Source organism: Pholis gunnellus (assembly GCF_910591455.1).
Source record: "Pholis gunnellus genome assembly, chromosome: 14".
Lineage (NCBI taxonomy): Eukaryota > Metazoa > Chordata > Actinopteri > Perciformes > Pholidae > Pholis > Pholis gunnellus.
In genome coordinates, this window is record NC_136541.1 from 20,433,719 (window position 1) to 20,456,314 (window position 22,596).

Consider the following 22,596-nt stretch of genomic DNA (forward strand, 5'->3'; position numbering starts at 1 on the left):
AAGGAAGGACTCAGTGACAACTTGACTTGATTTAAGAAAGCATAATACACATTATAATAACCGTCTCCAACACTCAACAACACAACACGAATCAGCTACAGGTGAGGGAGAGGAATGAGGAAATACAAACACCTCTGATAGGCTGACATCTACCACCTGTTGGACAGGTTTTGATGTCACACTGGTTTTATTTTAGACTTGGACTCTGAAGTGATGAGGGTGTGACGGCGTCCTCAGATCAAATGGACACAAACACCAGGACTGACAGGAGGACATGAGCAGCTTCTTCTCTCCAGGTAAGAATCCTACCAGAGGAATCTGTACATGTTTGATCATCAGGATCACTTTGATCTCTTTGTGTTGTTTCTCTGTTTAACTGGAGAATAGAACGATGTTTCAAAAGATATATTTGTTGTATGCAGTAGAGTTTCTCTCTGAGATAGAGAACAACGATCTTTAGAAATATAATGTTCATGTTTTTCAAGTAGTTTCAACAGAAGTTTGTAATTTGAGTGTCTGAACTTGTCACGGGGCATGGTGGAGGATTCAAGCGCAGACCAGGCAGAGTAGCGTGAGAAGGGTATTTTTAATGAACATCATCAACTTACAGGACACGATGGGGAATCCATGGACGAGACACGAGACGAGGGGGTTAAATCCAGCAGGGTAGGCAGTGAGCCGGGAAAAAGACAAGCCGAACAGGCGGGTAGACAATACAAGGCTCTGGCAAGGAGTGACTGAGGGGCAGGAGTTTAAGTAGAGGGAAGAACAGGTGAGAGGAGTTGTGCTGATGAGGGGGAAGTGCTTGATTAGTGATCAGAGGCAGGTGAAGGGAATTAGGCTGAGGGAGTGACTGACAGGTAGAGTGAGGAGGGTGGAGTAACACAAAGATACACAGAACACAGAGGCAAAGCCTAATCGTGACAGAACTGGGCCCTTTTCCTCGTACGTGGCTAACTGAGTTAGCCGGATAATTTTCAGGATGAGATTACATAAGTGAGGCTTTTCGGTTCCTCGAAGCAAGTTTGGAAAAATCACCATAGCAACACATCCATAAGCCTGAACCTGCTCCAGAGCAGGCTTGAGCTAGATCCGCTGGATAAGCTGCCACTCCCCCAGAAAAAAGTGTCAGCTCCCTTCCTCAGAGATCCATCGATGAGGAAGCGATATTAGTCAGATTAGCGTTTTATAGGGAGAGAGTTCTTCGAGATCGCCAAGATCCGTTATCACATCATGATGACTTCCTGTACGAGCGCTATCGATTCTGCCGACAAGGAATCATTTATTTAAAGACCTTCTCGAGCCGTACATTGAACACCACACGCCATCTACTGTCTCACGGACTGTATCACAGCCTCGCGCTTTTTTGCGAGTGGTTCATGTTTGTACAGTGTCGGTGATGCGGAGAACATCGGGAAAGCCGCTGCATGCCGTGCTGTTCATAAAGTTTATTTGGCGATTAAGAAACTTATGGATGTGTTCATTACATTACCATGGCACATGTTGTATTGATCACCATTCTAAATAATGTTTGTGTGCTTAGTGTTTACTTGCTCCCGTGTCCTCTTGATGGCTGGTTCAACTACATGATGGTTGAAAGCACTCATAATGATATGACAGTATTATTAGTACACTATATATATACATATATATATAGTACATAATACATACGTGCATACACCTACATATATCCTCATAAGTATCTATTAATTCGTATCAGTTAGATACTCTTTGGGCTTGTTTTTATCTACTTATTCTGAAAGAGTTGATATAATTATTTTCGCTATATGATCTCATTGGATGATGCGTTCCATTAAGCCTACTGCCAGCAGCACATTTAAAGAAATATCATCTGATTGATTGAGGTGATGAGGCTCTTAAAATTAACCTATACATTTTCCCAACACTTGCGCATTTAACGACGTCTGCGATATTTTGCCATGCTTCTCGTCTAGCCCTCGCAGCGTTAGATTTCGCCATGATTATGGTCTTGAATTCCTCATATGCGTTCATGATCATCTCCTGCTCGTCAGCGGAGTAAAAAGAGGCTCTTTCTTTGCGTTTATTTGCCGTTGTACTGTTAGAAAATCATGGTTTCGGTGATCGACGCTTCCCCCTTTTGAAGTAGGACGGGCACGCGCAACGATCCTGTTGTCTGACATCTGGTTCAAATTAACGAGACTGTTTGAGCGCGGATCAGCCTTTGAGGAACTGAGATAGCCTGATGTCAATCATCGAGTTAATTTAAGCTGGATAATAGGACATTTGATCGACTTAGTTCAACCACGTACGAGGAATAGGGCCCTGGTCTGACAGGTTGGATCAAGCTGAGTTATTTTTAACTGTTAACATTCTGAATGTTCACAACACAACCATCTTAACAATCCTGACACACACTTGGTTTCACTAGTGGAGTCCTGTTTGCTCAGTTCATGTCTCAACTGTCCCAGAGGACAAAACCCGTCCTAGAGGACCTGTGTGTCTGATGGTGTAGTAACAGTGAAAACGCTATAATACCCTGTAACATGTATGTAATAGACTGTAAATAAGTCACAACATGTTAGCCGTCTTATGATTCTCCTGTTATACCTCAGAAAACATCCACAGGCCTGTAATTAATCCTCACATGTGCATTACGCAATCAAGCAATCTCCTTCATCCTCTCCTTAGAGAAACTCATTCCTATAAGCATCACTTCCTGTCACAGACCCTCAGCAGCACGCTCTATGTCAAACCCCTCTGGTGCTAACCACAACTATTTAATGACAGTCCCTCTGCAACCTCTGCTACCTGCTGCTCCTGACTATAAGCCTGTTCATTTGGGACTTTTAAACATCACATCTCTAAATAATGAGTCGTTTTTATCTCAGTTTTACTTCATTTGAACGTCTTGATTTGATAGTAAACTCTAAAGATCCAGTGATCATTTTAATAATCTACAGACCGTCCAGGCCTAACAGTGTTGTTTTCAGAGCTACTCTCCCATTTTACATCAGCTGCTGTCACTTATACTCTGATGAACAGCAGGACGACCTAGGACGACCTCTGAAACCACAGTCACCACTTTCTGTTATCACTCATCAAGTGTGTTCATGTCTCATTCCATTTATTGAATTCAATTAGCAAAAGCTTCTATACTTTTTAATTCAGTGTTTTATGTCTCATCTTGAATTCTTCAGTATTTGTTATAATTAAAATAAATAATCAGATGTGAGCATTTTGACTGCAACAAACGCTTTAACTCTTTGAGCGCTGCAGCGCGGTGGTAAAGCCCCCTGAGGTGAACTTGTGCTCTGTGACTTTGAGCTGCATCATTTAAATTGAGTGAACACGATGCATACTGCTGATCCATTGATATGCATGTAGAGAGCGTGTATGAGAGCTTAATGTCATGTCTTTAATGACACTGCTCCAGGATCAGATCCAACATCCAGAGTGTCTCCAGTGTCTCATGTGAGCTGGACTTTGTATTTGAAACAGGAGCACTGAGTTTGATCCGAGTCCTTCAGTTTGATGGTCTGTTGGTGATAACATGAGATGTTCACATGTTTCTTCTACTTCTTCATCGTCATGTGATCTTCTGCTTATTTGACGGGTTCACGCTGATTGTTTTGACTGTAAACTTTTATAAGCTGCTGCTCAGAAATGTTACAACATGTAGGTTACAAATCATGATAGAAGAATGTGATTGATGAACATGTTTCACCAAATCTTTATTCAAAATAACACACTTATAAATAAATACATGTAAACGTCACATTGTGTCTCATCAGTGAGACATGCATGTGATCCAAGTTGCTGCTGCTTCATTAAATCTTTGTGAAGTGAGCTGATCTTTATCTCTTTAGATGGTTAGTTAGCATCATCTAGTGGACAGAGAGGAGAACTACATCACCTCATCTGTGATTTGTCTGATTGGCTCGCTGTGAGGACGTGTTATAAAGGAAAGGAAGGACTCAGTGAAAACTTGACTTGATTTAAGAAAGCATAATACTCATTAAAATAACCGTCTCCAACACTCAACAACACAACATGAATCAGCTACAGGTGAGGGAGAGGAGTGAGTAAATACAAACACCTCTGATAGGCTGACATCTACCACCTGTTGGACAGGTTTTGACGTCACACTGGTTTTATTTTAGACTTGGACTCTGAAGTGATGAGGGTGTGACGGCGTCCTCAGATCAAATGGACACAGACACCAGGACTGACAGGAGGACATGAGCAGCTTCTTCTCTCCAGCGTTTCCTCCACATGAAGGTGGAACGTGTCTGTAAACTGACCTGAAGTGAGTTCAGCAGGTGAGAATCCTACCAGAGGAATCTGTACGTTTGATCATCAGGATCACTTTGATCTCTTTGTGTTGTTTCTCTGTTTAACTGGAGAATAGAACGATGTTTCAAAAGATGTATTTGTTGTATGCAGTAGAGTTTCTCTCTGAGATAAAGAACAATGATCTTTAGAAATATAATGTTCATGTTTCTCAAGTAGTTTCAACAGAAGTTTGTAATCTGAGTGTCTGAACTGGTCTGACAGGTTGGATCAAGCTGAGTTATTTTTAACTGTTAACATTCTGAATGTTCACAACACAACCATCTTAACAATCCTGACACACACTTGGTTTCACTAGTGGAGTCCTGTTTGCTCAGTTCATGTCTCAACTGTCCCAGAGGACAAAACCCGTCCTAGAGGACCTGTGTGTCTGATGGTGTAGTAACAGTGAAAACGCTATAATACCCTGTAACATGTATGTAATAGACTGTAAATAAGTCACAACATGTTAGCCGTCTTATGATTCTCCTGTTATACCTCAGAAAACATCCACAGGCCTGTAATTAATCCTCACATGTGCATTACGCAATCAAGCAATCTCCTTCATCCTCTCCTTTAAGTGGCTGATTGTCAGTGAATATGTACAGCATGATTATTATTCTTTCATCACATGATTTTAAAATGTAAGAATTATAGAATTATGAAACAATATCTTTTGTATCTTGACAGAGAGGACAGATGGAGACACCTAAAGAGGTCCTCTTGGACACTTTGGAGAAGTTAGGAGCCGACCAGTTTAACACATTCAAGTGGTTTTTGCAGCAGGAGGTCCTAGAAGACTTCCGAGCAATCCCAAAGAGTCGACTGGAGAATGCAGTCCGGACGGACACAGTGGATCTGATGGTCAACAACTACGGCATAGACAATATTAATAAAGTGACCCGAACAGTTTTATTGAAGATTGGTGAGAATGATCTAGTGAAGAGTTTATCAAAAACCAAATCAGAACCCAAAGGTAAGTCATGGTATGAACAAAAAGTTCAAACTTACATCTCACAAAGACTTTAAATGTAAAAAAGCGAGTTGCACCTTGGCTTTCAGAAGAAGCTACCAAACACATCCACCGGAGAAAATACATTTGACAATTTCAGAAAAAGCAACGAAACAAAGTTAGACAATCCTTCTTTTGTTGCCTCTAATGTTTAGAATTAGCACACTGGTGTGACTGTAAGATACTACTTGGACGTCATTAATTCCCTCTGTAATTAAGTAATGAATCTTCTGGTTATTTGGAGACCACAGAGTTCATGCACACATGAAGCACAACATGTAAGTTAATTTTAAATGATACTGAGTCATTTTACAATCAATAACCTATTCAGAGCCTTTAGTTATCAAATGAGATAAATAGATTTCATTAATACAGAAATGTGTACACTTGTTACAAATGACTCATTCACTGAAACAACCCCTCATTGATTTTTATCTTTGTTTTTATCATCCAGATATTACTGAGTGTCAGCGGAAACTCAAATCTAACCTGAAGAAGAAGATCCAGAGTGTGTTTGAGGGAATCGCTAAAGCAGGAAACAAAACCCTTCTGAATCAGATCTACACAGAGCTCTACATCACAGAGGGAGGGACTGCAGAGGTCAATGATGAACATGAGGTCAGACAGGTTGAAGCAGCATCCAGCAAACCAGACAGACCAGAAAAACCCATCAGACAAGAAGACATCTTTAAAGCCTCACCTGGAGGAGAGGAACCAATCAGAACAGTGATGACAAAGGGAGTGGCTGGCATCGGGAAAACAGTCTTAACACAGAAGTTCACTCTGGACTGGGCTGAAGACAAAGACCACCAGGACATACAGTTCATCTTTCCAATCACTTTCAGAGAGCTGAATGTGGTGAAAGAGAAAAAGTACAGCTTGGTGGAACTTGTTCATAAATTCTTCAGTGAAACCAAAGAAGCAGGAATCTACAGGTTTGAAGAGTTCCTGGTTCTGTTCATCTTTGACGGTCTGGATGAGTTTCGACTTCCTCTGGACTTCCACAACACTGAGATCCTGACTGATGTTACAGAGTCCGCCTCAGTGGATGTGCTGCTGACAAACCTCATCAGGGGGAAACTGCTTCCCTCTGCTTGCCTCTGGATAACCACACGACCTGCAGCAGCCAATCAGATCCCTACTGAGTGTGTCGACATGGTGACAGAGGTCAGAGGGTTCACTGACCCACAGAAGGAGGAGTACTTCAGGAAGAGATTCAGTGATAAGGAGCAGGCCAGCAGGATCATCTCCCACATCAAGACCTCACGAAGCATCCACATCATGTGCCACATCCCAGTCTTCTGCTGGATCACTGCTGGAGTTCTGGAGAAGGTGTTGAAGACCAGAGAGGGAGGAGAGCTGCCCAAGACCCTGACTGAGATGTACATCCACTTCCTGGTGGTTCAGTCCAAACGGAAGAAGGTCAAGTATGATGGAGGAGCTGAGACAGATCCACACTGGAGTCCAGAGAGCAGGGAGATGACTGACTCTCTGGGAAAACTGGCTTTTGATCAGCTGCAGAAAGGCAACCTGATCTTCTATGAATCCGACCTGAGAGAGTGTGGCATCGATATCAGAGCAGCCTCAGTGTACTCAGGAGTGTTCACAGAGATCTTTAGGGAGGAGAGTAGACTGTACCAGGACAAGGTGTTCTGCTTCGTCCATCTGACTGTTCAGGAGTTTCTGGCTGCTCTTCATGTCCATCTGACCTTCATCAACTCTGGTGTCAACCTGCTGGTGTCCTCCTGGTGGCCTAGCTTCTTCAGAAACAAACCTAAACATCTCTATCAGAGTGCTGTGGACAAGGCCTTACAGAGTCCAAATGGACACCTGGACTTGTTCCTCCGCTTCCTCCTGGGTCTTTCACTGGAGACCAATCAGAAACTCCTACATGGTCTGCTGACACAAACAGGAAGTAGCTCAGAGACCAATGTGGAAACAGTCCAGTACATCAAGGAGAAGATCAGTGAGAATGTGTCTCCAGAGAAAAGCATCAATCTGTTCCACTGTCTGAATGAACTGAATGATGGTTCTCTAGTGGAGGAGATCCAACAGTCCCTGAGTTCAGGACATCTCTCCACAGATGAACTGTCTCCTGCTCAGTGGTCAGCTCTGGTCTTCATCTTACTGTCATCACAAAAAGATCTGGACGAGTTTGACCTGAAAAAATACTCTGCTTCAGAGGAGGCTCTTTTGAGGCTGCTGCCAGTGGTCAAAGCCTCCAACAAAGCTCTGTAGGCAGATACACTACGGATACATTACCATTACGAAATACGTTTGATATTTGACTTTGATTAAACATTTTGTTTGTATTAATCCCTGTTCCTCCCCTAGGCTGAGCGGATGTAATCTCTCACAGAGAAGCTGTGAAGCTCTGTCCTCAGTCCTCAGCTCACAGTCCTCTAGTCTGAAAGAGCTGGACCTGAATAACAACAACCTGCAGGACTCAGGAGTGAAGCTGCTCTCTGCTGGACTGGCGAGTCCACACTGTACACTTGAAACTCTCAGGTCAGGGTCAGGTGATTTACTACAAAGGTGACGCAGTGGTCTAAGTGTCGGATCTTCTAAGTTCATGGTGGTGTTACCAACATGTTACTGTGGGATAACAATGTCTACTAGTGTCTCTGCTAATATGCGTTTGGAAATAATGGTGGAAACTGAATGGTGAACTGGCCACTATCCTGCTCGGGATCAAAGTGTTGAATGGCTTGTCCAACCAACATGAACATCCTTTCGGAACCAGGACGGTTTATTAAGTGGTAGTTTTAGTTTGTTAGAGCAATCCACTACATCGGAATAACTTATTTTCACTGTAATAATGATTTTAAAATGTCTTTACAGTGACAGGATTTTCACAAAATGTCTGTTTACAAAAGAAGATGAAACCAAAATGAAAGCCACTCATGTTGATGATGACAATAATGATTCATTGTGTATCGATATAAGAAACTCTGTGTGTTGTTTTGTGTGTTTGCAGTCTGTCATTCTGTGAGATCACAGAGGAAGGCTGTTCTTCTCTGGGCTCAGCTCTGAAGTCAAACCCCTCCCATCTGAGAAAACTGGATCTGAGAGGAAACTACCTGAAGGATTCAGACGTGAAGCTGCTGAGTGGTTTTCTGGAGAGTCCACATTGTAGACTGGAGACTCTGAGGTGGGTTCACTGTCTGCTGCTAGTGCAGCACCTTCATATTTCATCAATAACTCTATTTGATTTATCTACGTAGAGATCCATAAAGTGATACATTTTCTGGTAATATGTTCCACTTCACATCAGCTGTATGAAGGCAAATCACTGCCAAAATCCGAGAGCGCAAATGAGATCCACGCGCGCGCGTATTTTACTTTGACGAGCGCTTTTATATCACTCCGCGAGCAAAAGTCCTTCTCGCGCGAGCAAAAGTCGCTCGAGAAGCTTTAACCTGTTCGCTCGCGAGTCTTTTTTCTGCTTTTTCTTTTTGACAGTAAGTGGGCGGACCCGGTCTCCTTTGTATCTCTTCATCTGATTGGTTACAATGCTGTCTTTGGATAAACCGGATATCACTGACACAGACGTCAGGGGAAGATTTTCAGATTGCAATACAGGTCAGGGGCAAATAATGTACATTTTACTGCACGGGTACTTTTACTTTCTGCACTTAAAGTACATTTTGCTGATAATAACATACTTGACTAAGGTTTTGAATACAGGTATTTTACTCATAGTGGATTATTGTTTCATCAGTATGGTATTAGTACGTTTACTACAGTGAGGATCTGAACACTTTTTCATCCACTAACTACTTGTCAGTGATTTAACAGTTAATATACAAACAGTGGTCCCTAATCTTGGCTCCAGATCTTTGAGCAGGTCCAAATTGTTGCTCATATTATATACAACTACATTATATCTCTTCTGTAAACACAACAGTATGATTAAATATGATCGCATCATGTTTTAATCAATTAATAACTCTTGAACCCCAAGCCTTTTTTTAGGCCTCTTCTCGAAAATTGTAACCAATACAAAAGAGACTACAATTCTGTATTTACAAGGTCTATTTTAAAAATGTTGATGCTTGAATAACACTCGGGATTGTGAGATGAGTAAACATTGTGTATATATTACTGGTTAATAGTAGCTGAACACAGCAAATTCCCAGGTTCGTCTGAAGAAAAAGCACTGCAATTTATTAAATGAGGCCCTGGCTAGCCTAAAAACATTCCCAATTCATAGCACAAAGGGTGCAGGTGCCTCACAAAAAGATTTGCTGTAAATAAAGTGAAGCAAACCCCAGTTATAGGTGTTTATCTAAAAAAAACCATGCCAAATTCTTATTTTCGTACGAGAATCTGCAGCTGTTCCATTGTACTTTTATATACATTTCACTATATTTCACTTTGTTTATCACTCATGTTGTACAATCTATCCTAACAGAGCTGTTTGGCATCATTATGACCTCTCATATCTCTCCTGGATGCATTTTCCTCGTCTCTGTCTGTTTGTTTATTGCTGAAAATAGATATCCAATTAAAAAAAAATTGCAAAAAGCTTAATAATTCAAAAGATTTAAAGATTACAAATGTGCAAAGTTCTATCAGCCCTCTCCTGAAAGAGCTGAACATTTTGATAGTCGAACGGTTTCTGTAGCTTAAAAAAGGGAAAAGTCCTCTCAAAATCTCTAAGACCTGAATGACTGTATGAGAGAGAGAGACACAGAAAACAGAGAGACAGAGAGAGAGAGACTGAGTGAATGAGTGTGAGAGAGTGAGAAAAAGACAGGCAGACAGACAGTTAGATGGCCTGAGTGAGTGTGAGAGAGAGACAGGCAGACAGGCAGACAGACAGTTAGATGGACTGAGTGAGTGTGAGAGAGACAGGCAGGCAGACAGACAGTTAGATGGACTGAGTGTGAGAGAGAGACAGGCAGGCAGACATACAGTTATATGGACTGAGTGAGTGAGTGAGACAGGCAGACAGACAGTTATATGTACTGAGTGAGTGAGTGAGACAGGCAGACAGACAGTTATATGTATTGAGTGAGTATGAGAGAGAGACAGACAGGCAGGACATCTAACAATCCCTCCATGTCGTGTGTGTACAGAGACAGACAGAGAGAGAGAGTGAGACACAGACAGACGGAGGGAGAGAGTGACAGACAGAGATAACCAGACAGAGAGAGACAGACAGACACTCTGATCTCTCTGGCAATCATTCTCATTTGGAGATTGTCCTATGTTTTAACATTTACAGCTGAAGTAACTATTGTCCTGCTCTGCCAGGTCTTTCCTCGTCTCGCCCACTTGTGTCATGGTGTGTGTACATCTCACTGGAATCAGGAAACTTGTCAGAATACCCATATTTGATTGGCTGAGCAGCATCACGCATATCTCCAAGTCATGTGTGCGTGTGTGTCTCAGTGCCTCTTTATGTTTATAAACATCACTAACGAGCTCATAGAAACACCTGTGTGCTTGGGTGCACTGGTTGGTGATTGCAGCACCTGTGTGAGAGATTAGAGTGAACAGCGATTTTCAACAAAACTACCTGTCGAACATATGCCCTTTATACCAAAACCATGAGACTAATAAATAAAATATGGATACCGTGAGAAAGATAAGACTCTGCCGAACGCGATGATGTGTTTTTTATGTTGGTGGTCTTAAAAATGTGAGCTCCGGCGCAATATACAAAACTGGTACTGTCTGCTTTCTTTGAGAAATGAGTGGTCAGATTTAACATTGGTCTCTATGGAGCAGAAAGTTGGTTTTTCCTCTCAATTAAGTGATTTTCTGCCAATGTGTAAATCTGTGGGATTCCACAATCACTTTTTAACGAGAAGACAGGATTAGCTACTGTATGAACTAAAAAATATATATGAAGAGTGTAAATTGTGGAGTCGAAGGCAAAAGACAAATATTTTTTTCACAAGAATCTGAAGCTGCTCTTCACTCTAGCGGTGACATCACGCACTCTAAGCTGCGCAATACACACCCATTATAAAGGCAGAAGAGGACTGAAAAAAGCATAAAAGTTAAAATGGGACAGTTCAAAAAGTATAAAAGATATTAAAAAGATTATAACATACAATAATAGCTTAAGATTTTCTCTGTATTTTAAAGTTGAAATGGTGTCTGTAGCTGAAAGTATGAGGAAGTTGAAGGATTTGAAAGTTGAAGAATTATTTGAATTATTTGAAATATTTGAAAATATTCCCCATAGAAACCCATTCAAAAAAAAGTTGCAAAAAGCTTAATAATTCAAAAAGTTTAAAGATTAGAAATATTAAAAGTCATAGCATAAAGGTCCTTAAAGAGCTGAACATTTTGATATTCGAACGGTTTCTGTAGCTTAAAATATGAAGGAGCAGAAGCATGCTACGGAAGAAATATAATAAGAAGAATAAAGAAGAGGATAACAATACTTGGAATGCTTAAAAGCATTCCAACAATAAAGAAGAGGATAACAATACTTGGAATGCTTAACAGCATTCCAACAATAAGGAATAATTGCGGATTTCACCGTTTTGGCCCTCACAACCGACTCAAGGTATGATACAGTTATAATATTTCGCAGTGTGGGAGTTGTGCATTCTGTGGCTTGTTAGCTGTAACTCCTGAACGCTTTGACGGAGAGCAATGTGGACGATACCGTTGAACTCTGTGTGAAGCGCTAATGCTGTTAGTGGTGTGATATGCCGGGGGAGACGCTATGGCCGAGATTTACGAAGCATTCTCTGAGTTGTTGTCTTGCGGTTTCTGGCGTGAAATGCATGATATTGTGGCGAATCTTCTTAGTTAGTTAGTAGAATAGTTTCTAACGGTGTTTGCAGTGTATAATATTGTTAACATGATAACATTAAGGAGACTTTTTTTCGATTAAAATAAAAAAAAAAATGTAATTTCTTTTATATATTTCTTTATGAACTTTGATTTCTACGACGCTCTCTTCGATTAAAAATCTCGCTTGGGTCCAAGAGGTTTTAAAATAAAGTCCCAAATCACTTGTTTCAGCTCTATTCTTCTCTGTTAACATTATTGTTGGGCAGTGAATGAATGCATTAGGATTCTGATCATTTTGGGCTCTTAGATAATTTATTTTTTGCACCTTCATTTGGGATTTGAGTGGTTATGTTTGCTCAAAAGAGTTGTGATTTGTCTCGTAGTGACGCTTCACGCGCTGTCTCTGAACATATGAGACGTACTGGTTTTGAGCTGCCTGTAGGAAGAATGAAGATATATGAGTCTGTCTATTCTTGGTTAAAGACTCTGGTCTCTCTGGTCCACATTTCTCTTCTTAGAGAATGCGATGTGAAATAACTTCTCTTACTCACATACTTCTCCGACTGTTGGGTCTCTCTCTCGTGTGTCTGCAAATGTCACTGGAGTTGTGAAGCTTCTAGGAATACACATCTATGATTTACAACACATGTACTTGGTCTGTGTGTTTCCTGGACCTCTGACCGAGTGCCGTAAAGGCTGGAAAAGCTGTGTCGGTAAAAATAGAAGCGCTCTGTTAGAATTTATGAATTATTAATGATTAATTATCGGTTTTAGATCTGGGTCCGCATACAACGGTGTTTAGGACCGGAACCGGACCGCGGTCCACCTATTAGTGACCCCTTTACTAGACTGTACTATACTTGATAAATATACGATATATACTATACTTGATAAATATACTATGTATACTATACTTGAGACTCAATGTTCAACATTAAAAGAAAGAAAGTTTAATTGAACCAAACTTAAAAAACCAAACCTTTTTTTAACTTTTAGGAAAATAACTGCTTTACATTTCTGATGCTGAATTTGTTCAGAGCATTTGTATTTTTCAATATATTTTGTTAATAATAATATTTTATTTTCTGATCCGCTCGGAAGAATCTGGAACAATACTGATCAATGATTTTAAATGTCTTTACAGTGACAGGATTTTCACAAAATGTCTGTTGACAAAAGAAGATGAAACCAAAATGAAAGCCACTCATGTTGATGATGAAAATAATGATTCATTGTGTATCAATATAAGAAACTCTGTGTGTTGTTTTGTGTGTTTGCAGTCTGTCACACTGTCAGATCACAGAGGAAGGATGTTCTTCTCTGGGCTCAGCTCTGAAGTCAAACCCCTCCCATCTGAGAAAACTGGATCTGAGAGGAAACAACCTGAAGGATTCAGGAGTGAAGCTGCTGAGTGGTTTTCTGGAGAGTCCACATTGTAGACTGGAGACTCTGAGGTGGGTTCACTGTCTGCTGCTAGTGCAGCACCTTCATGTTTCATCAATGACTCTATTTGATTTATCTACGTATAGATCCATAAAGTGATACATTTTCTGGTAATATGTTCCACTTCACATCAGCTGCCTCTTGTCTGCATGTCATCCTCTACACTCATGAAATGTACAACTTGTGTGGCTTCATGCTGCTGTTGGATGGATTACTGAACAGGCCTACCGGGCACAGGCCCAGGGGCCCAAAGGGTCAGGGGCCCCCTGACCTTTACCTACGAAATATCACTCAAAGAGACTCAAAAAAACTACAAAGAGACACATAAGAGACATAACAAGTTAATTGAATATACTAGACCAGGGGTATTCAATTAAGGTTCAGCGAGGTCCAGTTAGAGAGAATTTCCTCATCCAGCGGTCCGGAACACCAAATAATGTCTTAACTTGCGCTGTGATTTAGTCCCATGTATATTGAAGTAGCCAACAGTTGTATTAACGTCTGTATGTCATCAACATCTGACTGTCAAATCAAATAAAGAAAGTTCAACTGAATAATACAAACAATATTTATTGTCAGATTTCAAATTGAACTGGATTCATTATAAATAATATATACTCTAATAATAAATAAATGTTCTCTTATTTCAAGTAAAATGTGGCTGAATTATAAAGTTAAATACATATCAGTAAGCTTTTTGTGTGGCTGTGGCACACTGGGTTAAGAGGGTTGTCCAGTAACCGCAAGGTTGACGGATCGATCCTTGGCTGGGACGTGCCATGTGCCGAAGTGTCCTTGAGCAAGACACTGAACCCCTAACTGCTCCCCAGGCGCTTCCTCAGAAGCCCACTGCTCCCTAGGGATGGGTCAAATGTAGAGGTCACATTTTGTGTATGTGTATATGACAATAAAAAGGCATTATTCATTATTATTCATTTTGAAAAATGTGACTCTTAAAATAAAGTACCAAATCACTTGTTTCAGCTCTATTCTTCTCTGTTAACATTATTGTTGGGCAGTGAATGAATGCATTAGGATTCTGATCATTTTTTGCACCTTCATTTGGGATTTGAGTGGGTACGTTTGCTCAACAGAGTTGTGATTTGTCTCGTAGTGACGCTTCACACGCTGTCTCTTAACATATGAGACGTACTGGTTTTGAACTGCCTGTATACGAAGAATGAAGATATATGAGTCTGTCTATTCTTGGTTAAAGACTCTGGTCTCTCTGGTCCACATTTCTCTTCTTAGAGAATGCGATGTGAAATAACTTCTCTGACTCACATACTTCTCTGACTGTTGGGTCTCTCTCTCGTGTGTCTGCAAATGTCACTGGAGTTGTGAAGCTTCTAGGAATACACATCTATGATTTACAACATATGCACTTGGTCTGTGTGTTTCCTGGACCTCTGACCGAGTGCCGTAAAGGCTGGAAAAGCTGTGACGGTAAAAATAGAAGCGCTCTGTTAGAATTTATGAATTATTAATGATCAATTATCGGTTTTAGATCTGGGTCCGCATACAACGGCGTTTAGGACCGGAACCGGACCGCGGTCCACCTATTAGTGACCCCTTTACTAGAGTGTACTATACTTGATAAATATACTATATATACTATACTTGATAAATATACTATGTATACTATACTTAAGACTCAATGTTCATCATTAAAAAAAAGAAAGTTTAATTGAACCAAACTTAAAGAACCAAACCTTTTTTTAACTTTTAGAAAAATAACTGCTTTACATTTCTGATGCTGAATTTTTTCAGAGCATTTGTATTTTTCAATATATTTTGTTAATAATAATATTTCATTTTCTGATCAGCTCTGAAGAATCTGGAACAATACTGATCAATGATTTTAAATGTCTTTACAGTGACATGATTTTCACAAAATTGCTGTTGACAAAAGAAGAAGAAACCAAAATGAAAGCCACTCATGTTGATGATGAAAACAATGATTCATTGTGTATCAATATAAGAAACTCTGTGTGTTGTTTTGTGTGTTTGCAGTCTGTCACACTGTCAGATCAGAGAGGAAGGCTGTTCTTCTCTGGGCTCAGCTCTGAAGTCAAACCCCTCCCATCTGAGAGAACTGGATCTGAGCAACAACAACCTGAAGGATTCAGGAGTGAAGCTGCTGAGTGGTTTTCTGGAGAGTCCACATTGTAGACTGGAGACTCTGAGGTGGGTTCACTGTCTGCTGCTAGTGCATCACCTTCATGTTTCATCAATAACTCTATTTGATTTATCTACGTATAGATCCATAAAGTGATACATTTTCTGGTAATATGTTCCACTTCACATCAGCTGCCTCGTTGTCTGCATGTCATCCTCTACAATCATGAAATGTACAACTTGTGTGGCTTCATGCTGCTGTTGGATGGATTACTGAACAGGCCTACCAGGCACAGGCCCAGGGGCCCAAAGGGTCAGGGGCCCCCCTGACCTTTACCTACGAAATGTCACTCAAAGAGACACATATAGACTACAAAGAGACACAAAAAGACTACTGTTGTGTTTTTTTCCTCGTTGAGCCGCTTCTTTGACTTTAGCTAACGGTTGGCTCAGTAACTGTTATCTATCTGACACCACAGGATCTCACTGTTAGGAACTCAGTAACGAACACCAACAGAACACCGGAGAGATTGGATTTCATTCAGATCACGCAGATTTATTTGCATCACAAAGTATACAAGTAAACCGAGCTGTCCGGAGTCAACTAACTCCACAATAGCACTGTTCATTATTTATACCTCCATTCTACCCTAAGTCTCCCCCCTTTGGAGATGTCCTCCTCTGAACTCTCACCTAGACAAGTTACACTGTGTACCTCAGACAAGTCATAACAGAGGGTTCTTTGATTAACCACCGTCTCCTTCCCAACTCGTCTTCTCCTGATTTGGCTTCTGGCCGCCCGTCACAGCGACCGGCTCCCGTTCTTCCCCTGCATCAGAAATCTTGCCCTACTTGTTCATCTACGTTATCCCCCCTCTACCTTCACCCGGGCTCCAAGGCCGCTATACTAGACTCCCTGTCTCAGTGACGTGAATAACATGTGACAATGATACCGGCCATTATCACAGGATGAATGTGAATAGACATGGATACATTGTTCTCCCACATTCCCCCTTGAGTGACTCACGTCACTCATACTAGAATCATGTTAGAACCTTCCGCTGCTCTTCAGGTCCATGTACTTTACGCTTTTGTGCCTTCTATGTTTTAACAGTCATTGTTTCATTGGTTGGTTATCTTATGCCTGTGTTTGTGGACTGTCTACTGTCCTCAGTTAACAACTCATGAGACAACATATCAGTGAGTTTCATAACAAACAATAAAACAATTTAAACAATTTGTAAGAAATTCTATCATCAAGTATTGATATTACCATAACAAACATTCTGAATCAACCGTCAATTTAATTGATTCCTTTATCAAGTAAAAAAGAAAAAAAAAGAAAGCACGAGCTGTTTTGTGAGATCATATTTCTCAGATAGCGAGCTGTAATAATCAACATGAGTATTAAACAGAAATGTCACTTTCAAAGTCCTGCTCATCTACGGGATGAAAAACAGTCGGCGTTGGAGACGAGTCAGATGTTGCAGGATGGAGAAATCCCTGCTGAAGCTAGACAACAATAAAAATAATGAAATAATAACCCAACTAAATAATAATTAAATAGAATAAAAATAAAAATATAAAATAAATATCCCACAATAATAACCCAACGAAACACAAACATTTATTGTTGCAGTTCTTTTACGTTCCCTAATGTCAGTTAACAACTCAAGTGAATACAGTGATATTCATATTATTTAATGTAGAGGGCCAGCTCATCACGTCATCATGTTTTCATGAACATTTGAGATGTAATAAAAGAGGTAAAATGTTCTAAAACATTTATACTAACTGTATTTAAGTGGTGTTCTTATTGGCTTTGATGAGACAGTTGAAGAAAGGGATTATAACCTGTACGGGACAGTTACCAGGATCCTCTGTGGGACTGAAGTCAGTGAGTCTGGGTCTGAATATGCGGACAGTCAGACATGTCATTCCACTCCATTAATGGGCCTCGTACCAAGGACACGTGTGAACTCCCCCTTAAACAACTCACATTGTGTGGGAGACAGAGAAACAGAGACAGCAGCGATATTCTTTGTCCAATGAATGTCCATCATACATAACTTCTCTACCTACTAAATGTATCGGGCAGTGATCAGACAGCAGAGATTAATGTTTAACTGTGATGCTCTCTAATGTACAGGACAAGGGCTTTGTGTCCGTTTCACTGATTGGAATAACTCCTGAGTCAACCAAAAATGTAACATGTTTACCTTTAATAGTTAACGTGACTCGTGGTAACTTTCTGAAACCTTCATTTTCGTTCAAATACCCCTGACCTTCACCTACGAAATGTCACTCAAAGAGACACATAAAGACTACAAAGAGACATAACAAGTTAATTGAATATACTAGACCAGGGGTATTTAATTAAGGTTCAGCGAGGTCCAGTTAGAGAGAATTTCCTCATCCAGCGGTCCGGAACACCAAATAATGTCTTAACTTGCGCTGTGATTTAGTCCCATGTATATTGAAGTAGCCAACAGTTGTATTAACGTCTGTATGTCATCAACATCTGACTGTCAAATCAAATAAAGAAAGTTCAACTGAATAATACAAACAATATTTATTGTCAGATTTCAAATTGAACTGGATTCATTATAAATAATATATACTCTAATAATAAATAAATGTTCTCTTATTTCAAGTAAAATGTGGCTGAATTATAAAGTTAAATACATATCAGTAAGCTTTTTGTGTGGCTGTGGCACACTGGGTTAAGAGGGTTGTCCAGTAACCGCAAGGTCGACGAATCGATCCTTGGCTGGGACGTGCCATGTGCCGAAGTGTCCTTGAGCAAGACACTGAACCTCTAACTGCTCCACAGGCGCTTTCTCAGCAGCCCACTGCTCCCTAGGGATGGGTCAAATGTAGAGGTCACATTTTGTGTATGTGTATATGACAATAAAAAGGCATTATTCATTATTATTCATTTTGAAAAATGTGACTCTTAAAATAAAGTACCAAATCACTTGTTTCAGCTCTATTCTTCTCTGTTAACATTATTGTTGGGCAGTGAATGAATGCATTAGGATTCTGATCATTTTGGGCTCTTAGATCATTTATTTTTTGCACCTTCATTTGGGATTTGAGTGGGTACGTTTGCTCAAAAGAGTTGTGATTTGTCTATAGTGACGCTTCACACGCTGTCTCTGAACATATGAGACGTACTGGTTTTGAACTGCCTGTAGGAAGAATGAAGATATATGAGTCTGTCTATTCTTGGCTAAAGACTCTGGTCTCTCTGGTCCACATTTCTCTTCTTAGAGAATGCGATGTGAAATAACTTCTCTGACTCACATACTTATCGATCAATTATCGGTTTTAGATCTGGGTCCACATACAACGGCGTTTAGGACCGGAACCGGACCGCGGTCCGCCTATTAGTGACCCCTTTACTAGACTGTACTATAATTGATAAATATACTATATATACTATACTTGATAAATACACTATATATACTATACTTGATAAATATACAATGTATACTATACTTGAGACTCAATGTTCATCATTAAAAGAAAGAAAGTTTAATTGAATCACACGTAAAGAACCATTTTTCTTTTATTTTTATGAAAATACCTGCTAAAGTAATTTTTTTTAACATTTCTGATGCTGACTTTTTTTCAGAGCATTTGGTATTTTTCAATATATTTTGTTAATAATAATATTTTATTTTCTGATCCGCTCTGAAGAATCTGGATCAATACTGATCAATGATTTTAAATGTCTTTACAGTGACAGGATTTTCACAAAATGTCTGTTTACAAAAGAAGATGAAACCGAAATGAAAGCCTCTCATGTTGATGATGAAAATAATGATTCATTGTGTGTCGATATAAGAAACTCTGTGTGTTGTTTTGTGTGTTTGAAGTCTGTCACGCTGTGAGATCACAGAGGAAGGATGTTCTTCTCTGGGCTCAGCTCTGAAGTCAAACCCCTCCCATCTGAGAAAACTGCATCTGAGTGAAAACAACCTGAAGGCTTCAGGAGTGAAGCTGCTGTCTGATCTTAAGAAGATTCCACATTGTAGACTGGAGACTCTGAGGTCAGTAGAGGGTTGGAGTCAGTCCATGCTGGTTTCAGCAGTATTGTACCAAACACAGATCCACAGGCTTCAGGATTGGACGAGAGGGAGAGAGCAGTCAGCCAATCAGATGAGTCACAAGCGTGTTGTGATTGTGTTTGAGTCGATGTGTTGTTGTTCACGTCTACAGGAAGTGAAGCTTGTTAACAGCTGACGGCATCATCGGATGTTTAGAGACAGTGGTCCTCATTCATCAAACTATCAAACTGTTGATCAGTTCATCTTTGTCACAGCTCTGAGATCAGTCTGACTGAAGCCTGCACATCACTGGCTCTCACTTCATAGAACCAGCGTTACATGTAGTCAATCATCAATCATGGCTGAAATAACCACTAGTGCTGCTTTGTACAAGTTGAGGAAGTCCCAGATATCTGAAACCAAACTCCATCATGTCTCGTTCATAACATCATCTGGAGGCTGTATTCACTGTATCTATCCAGACACTCGTCGGCTGGTTTACTACAGCTGTATGAACCCAAAATAAACAGATTCAGCTGTGATTTAAGTTCAACAAACATTCAAAGGATGCTGAAATAACTATATCATGATGTTGATTTATAAAAAGTCTGAATTCATGCTTTGTCAGGTCTGTCCACAAGATGACAAGCTAACAACTGTTAAAATGGTTGTTTTCTGAATGGAGTTTGGATCAATCAATGCTAGGCTATGCTAACATTGTAGCTGCTCCATCATCTAGGCGTAAATAGGTCAGCGTGGTTATTGTTTGTACCGTAGACAGTCTTTGGTTCATACTATTATATACATTTATACACATAGTTTGGTCTCTGTTGAGGTATCGTAGAGCTCTGGGTGAACACAGACGGATACAATATGTTTATCCTCCATTTGTGATTCAACAGCGTCAGGACGTCAGTGATGAAGGAGGAGAATCTCAACGCTGAAAGGCTTTAACGACACAGCCTCACGTGTGTTTCTTACTCCATTGGAAATATTTAAATTTGCATCGCGTCTTTCGTCTCATTGGCACAAATTTACGTCTATTAGCGTCTTTGCATTTACTTTTTATGTAATCGCGTCGCGTGAATAGTCTGCTTGGCAATTGTTGTGAACGCAGCATAACAGGGTTAAATCCATCTTTACAGTGAGCAGTGAACACCTCTCTGGTTCTGCAGTCATGATGCGTTCAGGACTCTCAGCACTTTATTTCAGTGAAACCTGCAGAGTCAACAGACTGGAGGCCCAAAGTGTCTGCAGGTGTGTGAGCTTGGAGCTTAACATGAGAGCTGAGAGGAAGCTGCTCTTTCTACTGGATGTGCTGCGTCACTGACTGACGGCTGATGAAGGGAGTCTCTGGAAACACTGATTCATCTATTCTCTTGTCTTCTTCTTCTCTCATCAGGTGGAAGTGATCTCTGTCAGCTGAGTCCTGATGATCCAGAGAGCATCTGGAGACTGGAGACTGCTCCACCACCTCCACCTGGATTTTATTTAGTGTACCAAACACCAGAAGACTTTTAAAAGACTAAAGTCTGACACCCTCTCACATATAAAGACATAGAGCCTCATATAACAGCAGATTTATTCTTATTTAGGGCCCGAGGACCTTTTGAAATTCTACTGATTATTTTTGTCAGGGTTCATATTTGTTGTCTGCCGCTTCAGCTCAAACTCCTGTGAGCTGAAATGAGGTAGAAAAATGAAACTTCGAACAATAACTAGAAATGATGTTCATGTGCTTCTCAAGACATATGACTCAGATCGGCCACATGGTGGCGCTGTAATCAACATCCCAAAATGCGATGTTTGAAAAGCCACGCCCCTCACACCAGAAGTCCCATCGACTGGAAATTTGTTTTGTTTCATGATAATGTTCAACCACATTTGTAAAACTATTGTTAAAACGCTCAATAGGGGGCACCACCAGTAGTCATGATGTACATGGTGCTTTACAGCTATTTTAAGTACGATGAATCTGTCATGATTTTACTTCTGTGATTTATATTATTGCTGAGTGGTCATTTAATGATGATGATGTTTGAGTGACTTTCAGTCATTTATCGATGTGATATCAGACGTGCTTTGTGAAGCATAATTGGTTGAGATGATTTAATGAGATGATCTTGGTTTGACATACTTTGCTCTGATCTTTGTCAGTCAGCAAAGGAAACAGGATGTAAGGTCAGATGCTGTAACCATGGTAACTGTTTAGGAGACACCCTGACTGATGTTCCACCAGGAAGACCAGACAGGAACCTTAGAAATAAGTGCAAACCTCAAGAAGTCTGTCATGAACTGTAAGACGACGTTAACAGCTTCATCCAATGATTTACTAATGTTTAGTTGTGACCTGAACTTTTGAACTTTGCCTTTTCTTTTCTTTTCATATTACCCTTTTTTTCTAACTTTTAATCTTCTTTTTATTGAAAAACCAAATAAAACTGGTTTGTATTTTGTACATTCCAACCAAAGTCCAGTGTTGCTGGTCTCTGAGGGTGTCTGCGTAGTCTCCATGAGGTCAGAGAGCTCTTCTCCTGGGAGAGCATTAGAAGAGCATTTTAGGACCCAGGTTTCTCCACTGGTCATTTGCTGATTTGGACAGAGAGATGTGTGGGTAGGAATCGTCAACCAGGAACACACGCTGTTGTGCGGGGGTCGATCTCACTGAAACAGCACTTCTCTCTGTGGACCAAAACAGAGTAGAACACTGGAGAGGATCATTCAGCCACTGATAAAAGATATGTTCATAATCAGAGTCAGGGCCATGGGACACGTGTGTGGTGCAATGTAAGTGTACTGGAGACATTAAGTTCACATGCGTGAGCATTTGGACTGTACTGTATCATTGACACATTGTTAGTTGGATTGTGAACAACTTTAGGGCCATCTGGTGTAGATATC

General features: G+C 40.4%; 1 protein-coding gene across 7 annotated transcripts; it reads left to right on the plus strand.

The window, feature by feature from the left end:
* Nucleotides 1–243: 243 nt before the first annotated feature.
* On the plus strand, nt 244–22,160 carry LOC306706357 (NLR family CARD domain-containing protein 3-like). 7 transcript variants are annotated; one of them, XM_079173400.1, is made up of 10 exons: nt 250–296; nt 611–666; nt 5,002–5,287; nt 5,778–7,557; nt 7,658–7,831; nt 8,301–8,474; nt 13,363–13,536; nt 15,539–15,712; nt 19,525–19,698; nt 21,098–22,160. In XM_079173400.1, exons 1-10 carry the CDS (start codon nt 275–277, stop codon nt 21,105–21,107), a joined length of 3,024 nt encoding a protein of 1,007 aa, XP_079029526.1. In that variant the 5' UTR covers nt 250–274; the 3' UTR covers nt 21,108–22,160. The 7 variants fall into 7 exon arrangements, with proteins under 7 accessions (XP_079029527.1, XP_079029526.1, XP_079029531.1 ...); XM_079173401.1 differs by lacking the exon at nt 611–666 and having other exon boundaries at nt 244–296; XM_079173405.1 differs by lacking the exon at nt 8,301–8,474.
* The last annotated feature ends 436 nt before the right edge of the window (nt 22,161–22,596 follow it).

Coding starts and splice junctions, on each gene's coding strand:
- LOC306706357 (XM_079173400.1), top strand. CDS start 275: ATGAGCAGCTTCTTCTCTCCAG. Junction 297..610: donor GAGCAGCTTCTTCTCTCCAG/GTAAGAATCCTA, acceptor ATCAACTTACAG/GACACGATGGGGAATCCATG. Junction 7,558..7,657: donor AAAGCCTCCAACAAAGCTCT/GTAGGCAGATAC, acceptor TTCCTCCCCTAG/GCTGAGCGGATGTAATCTCT.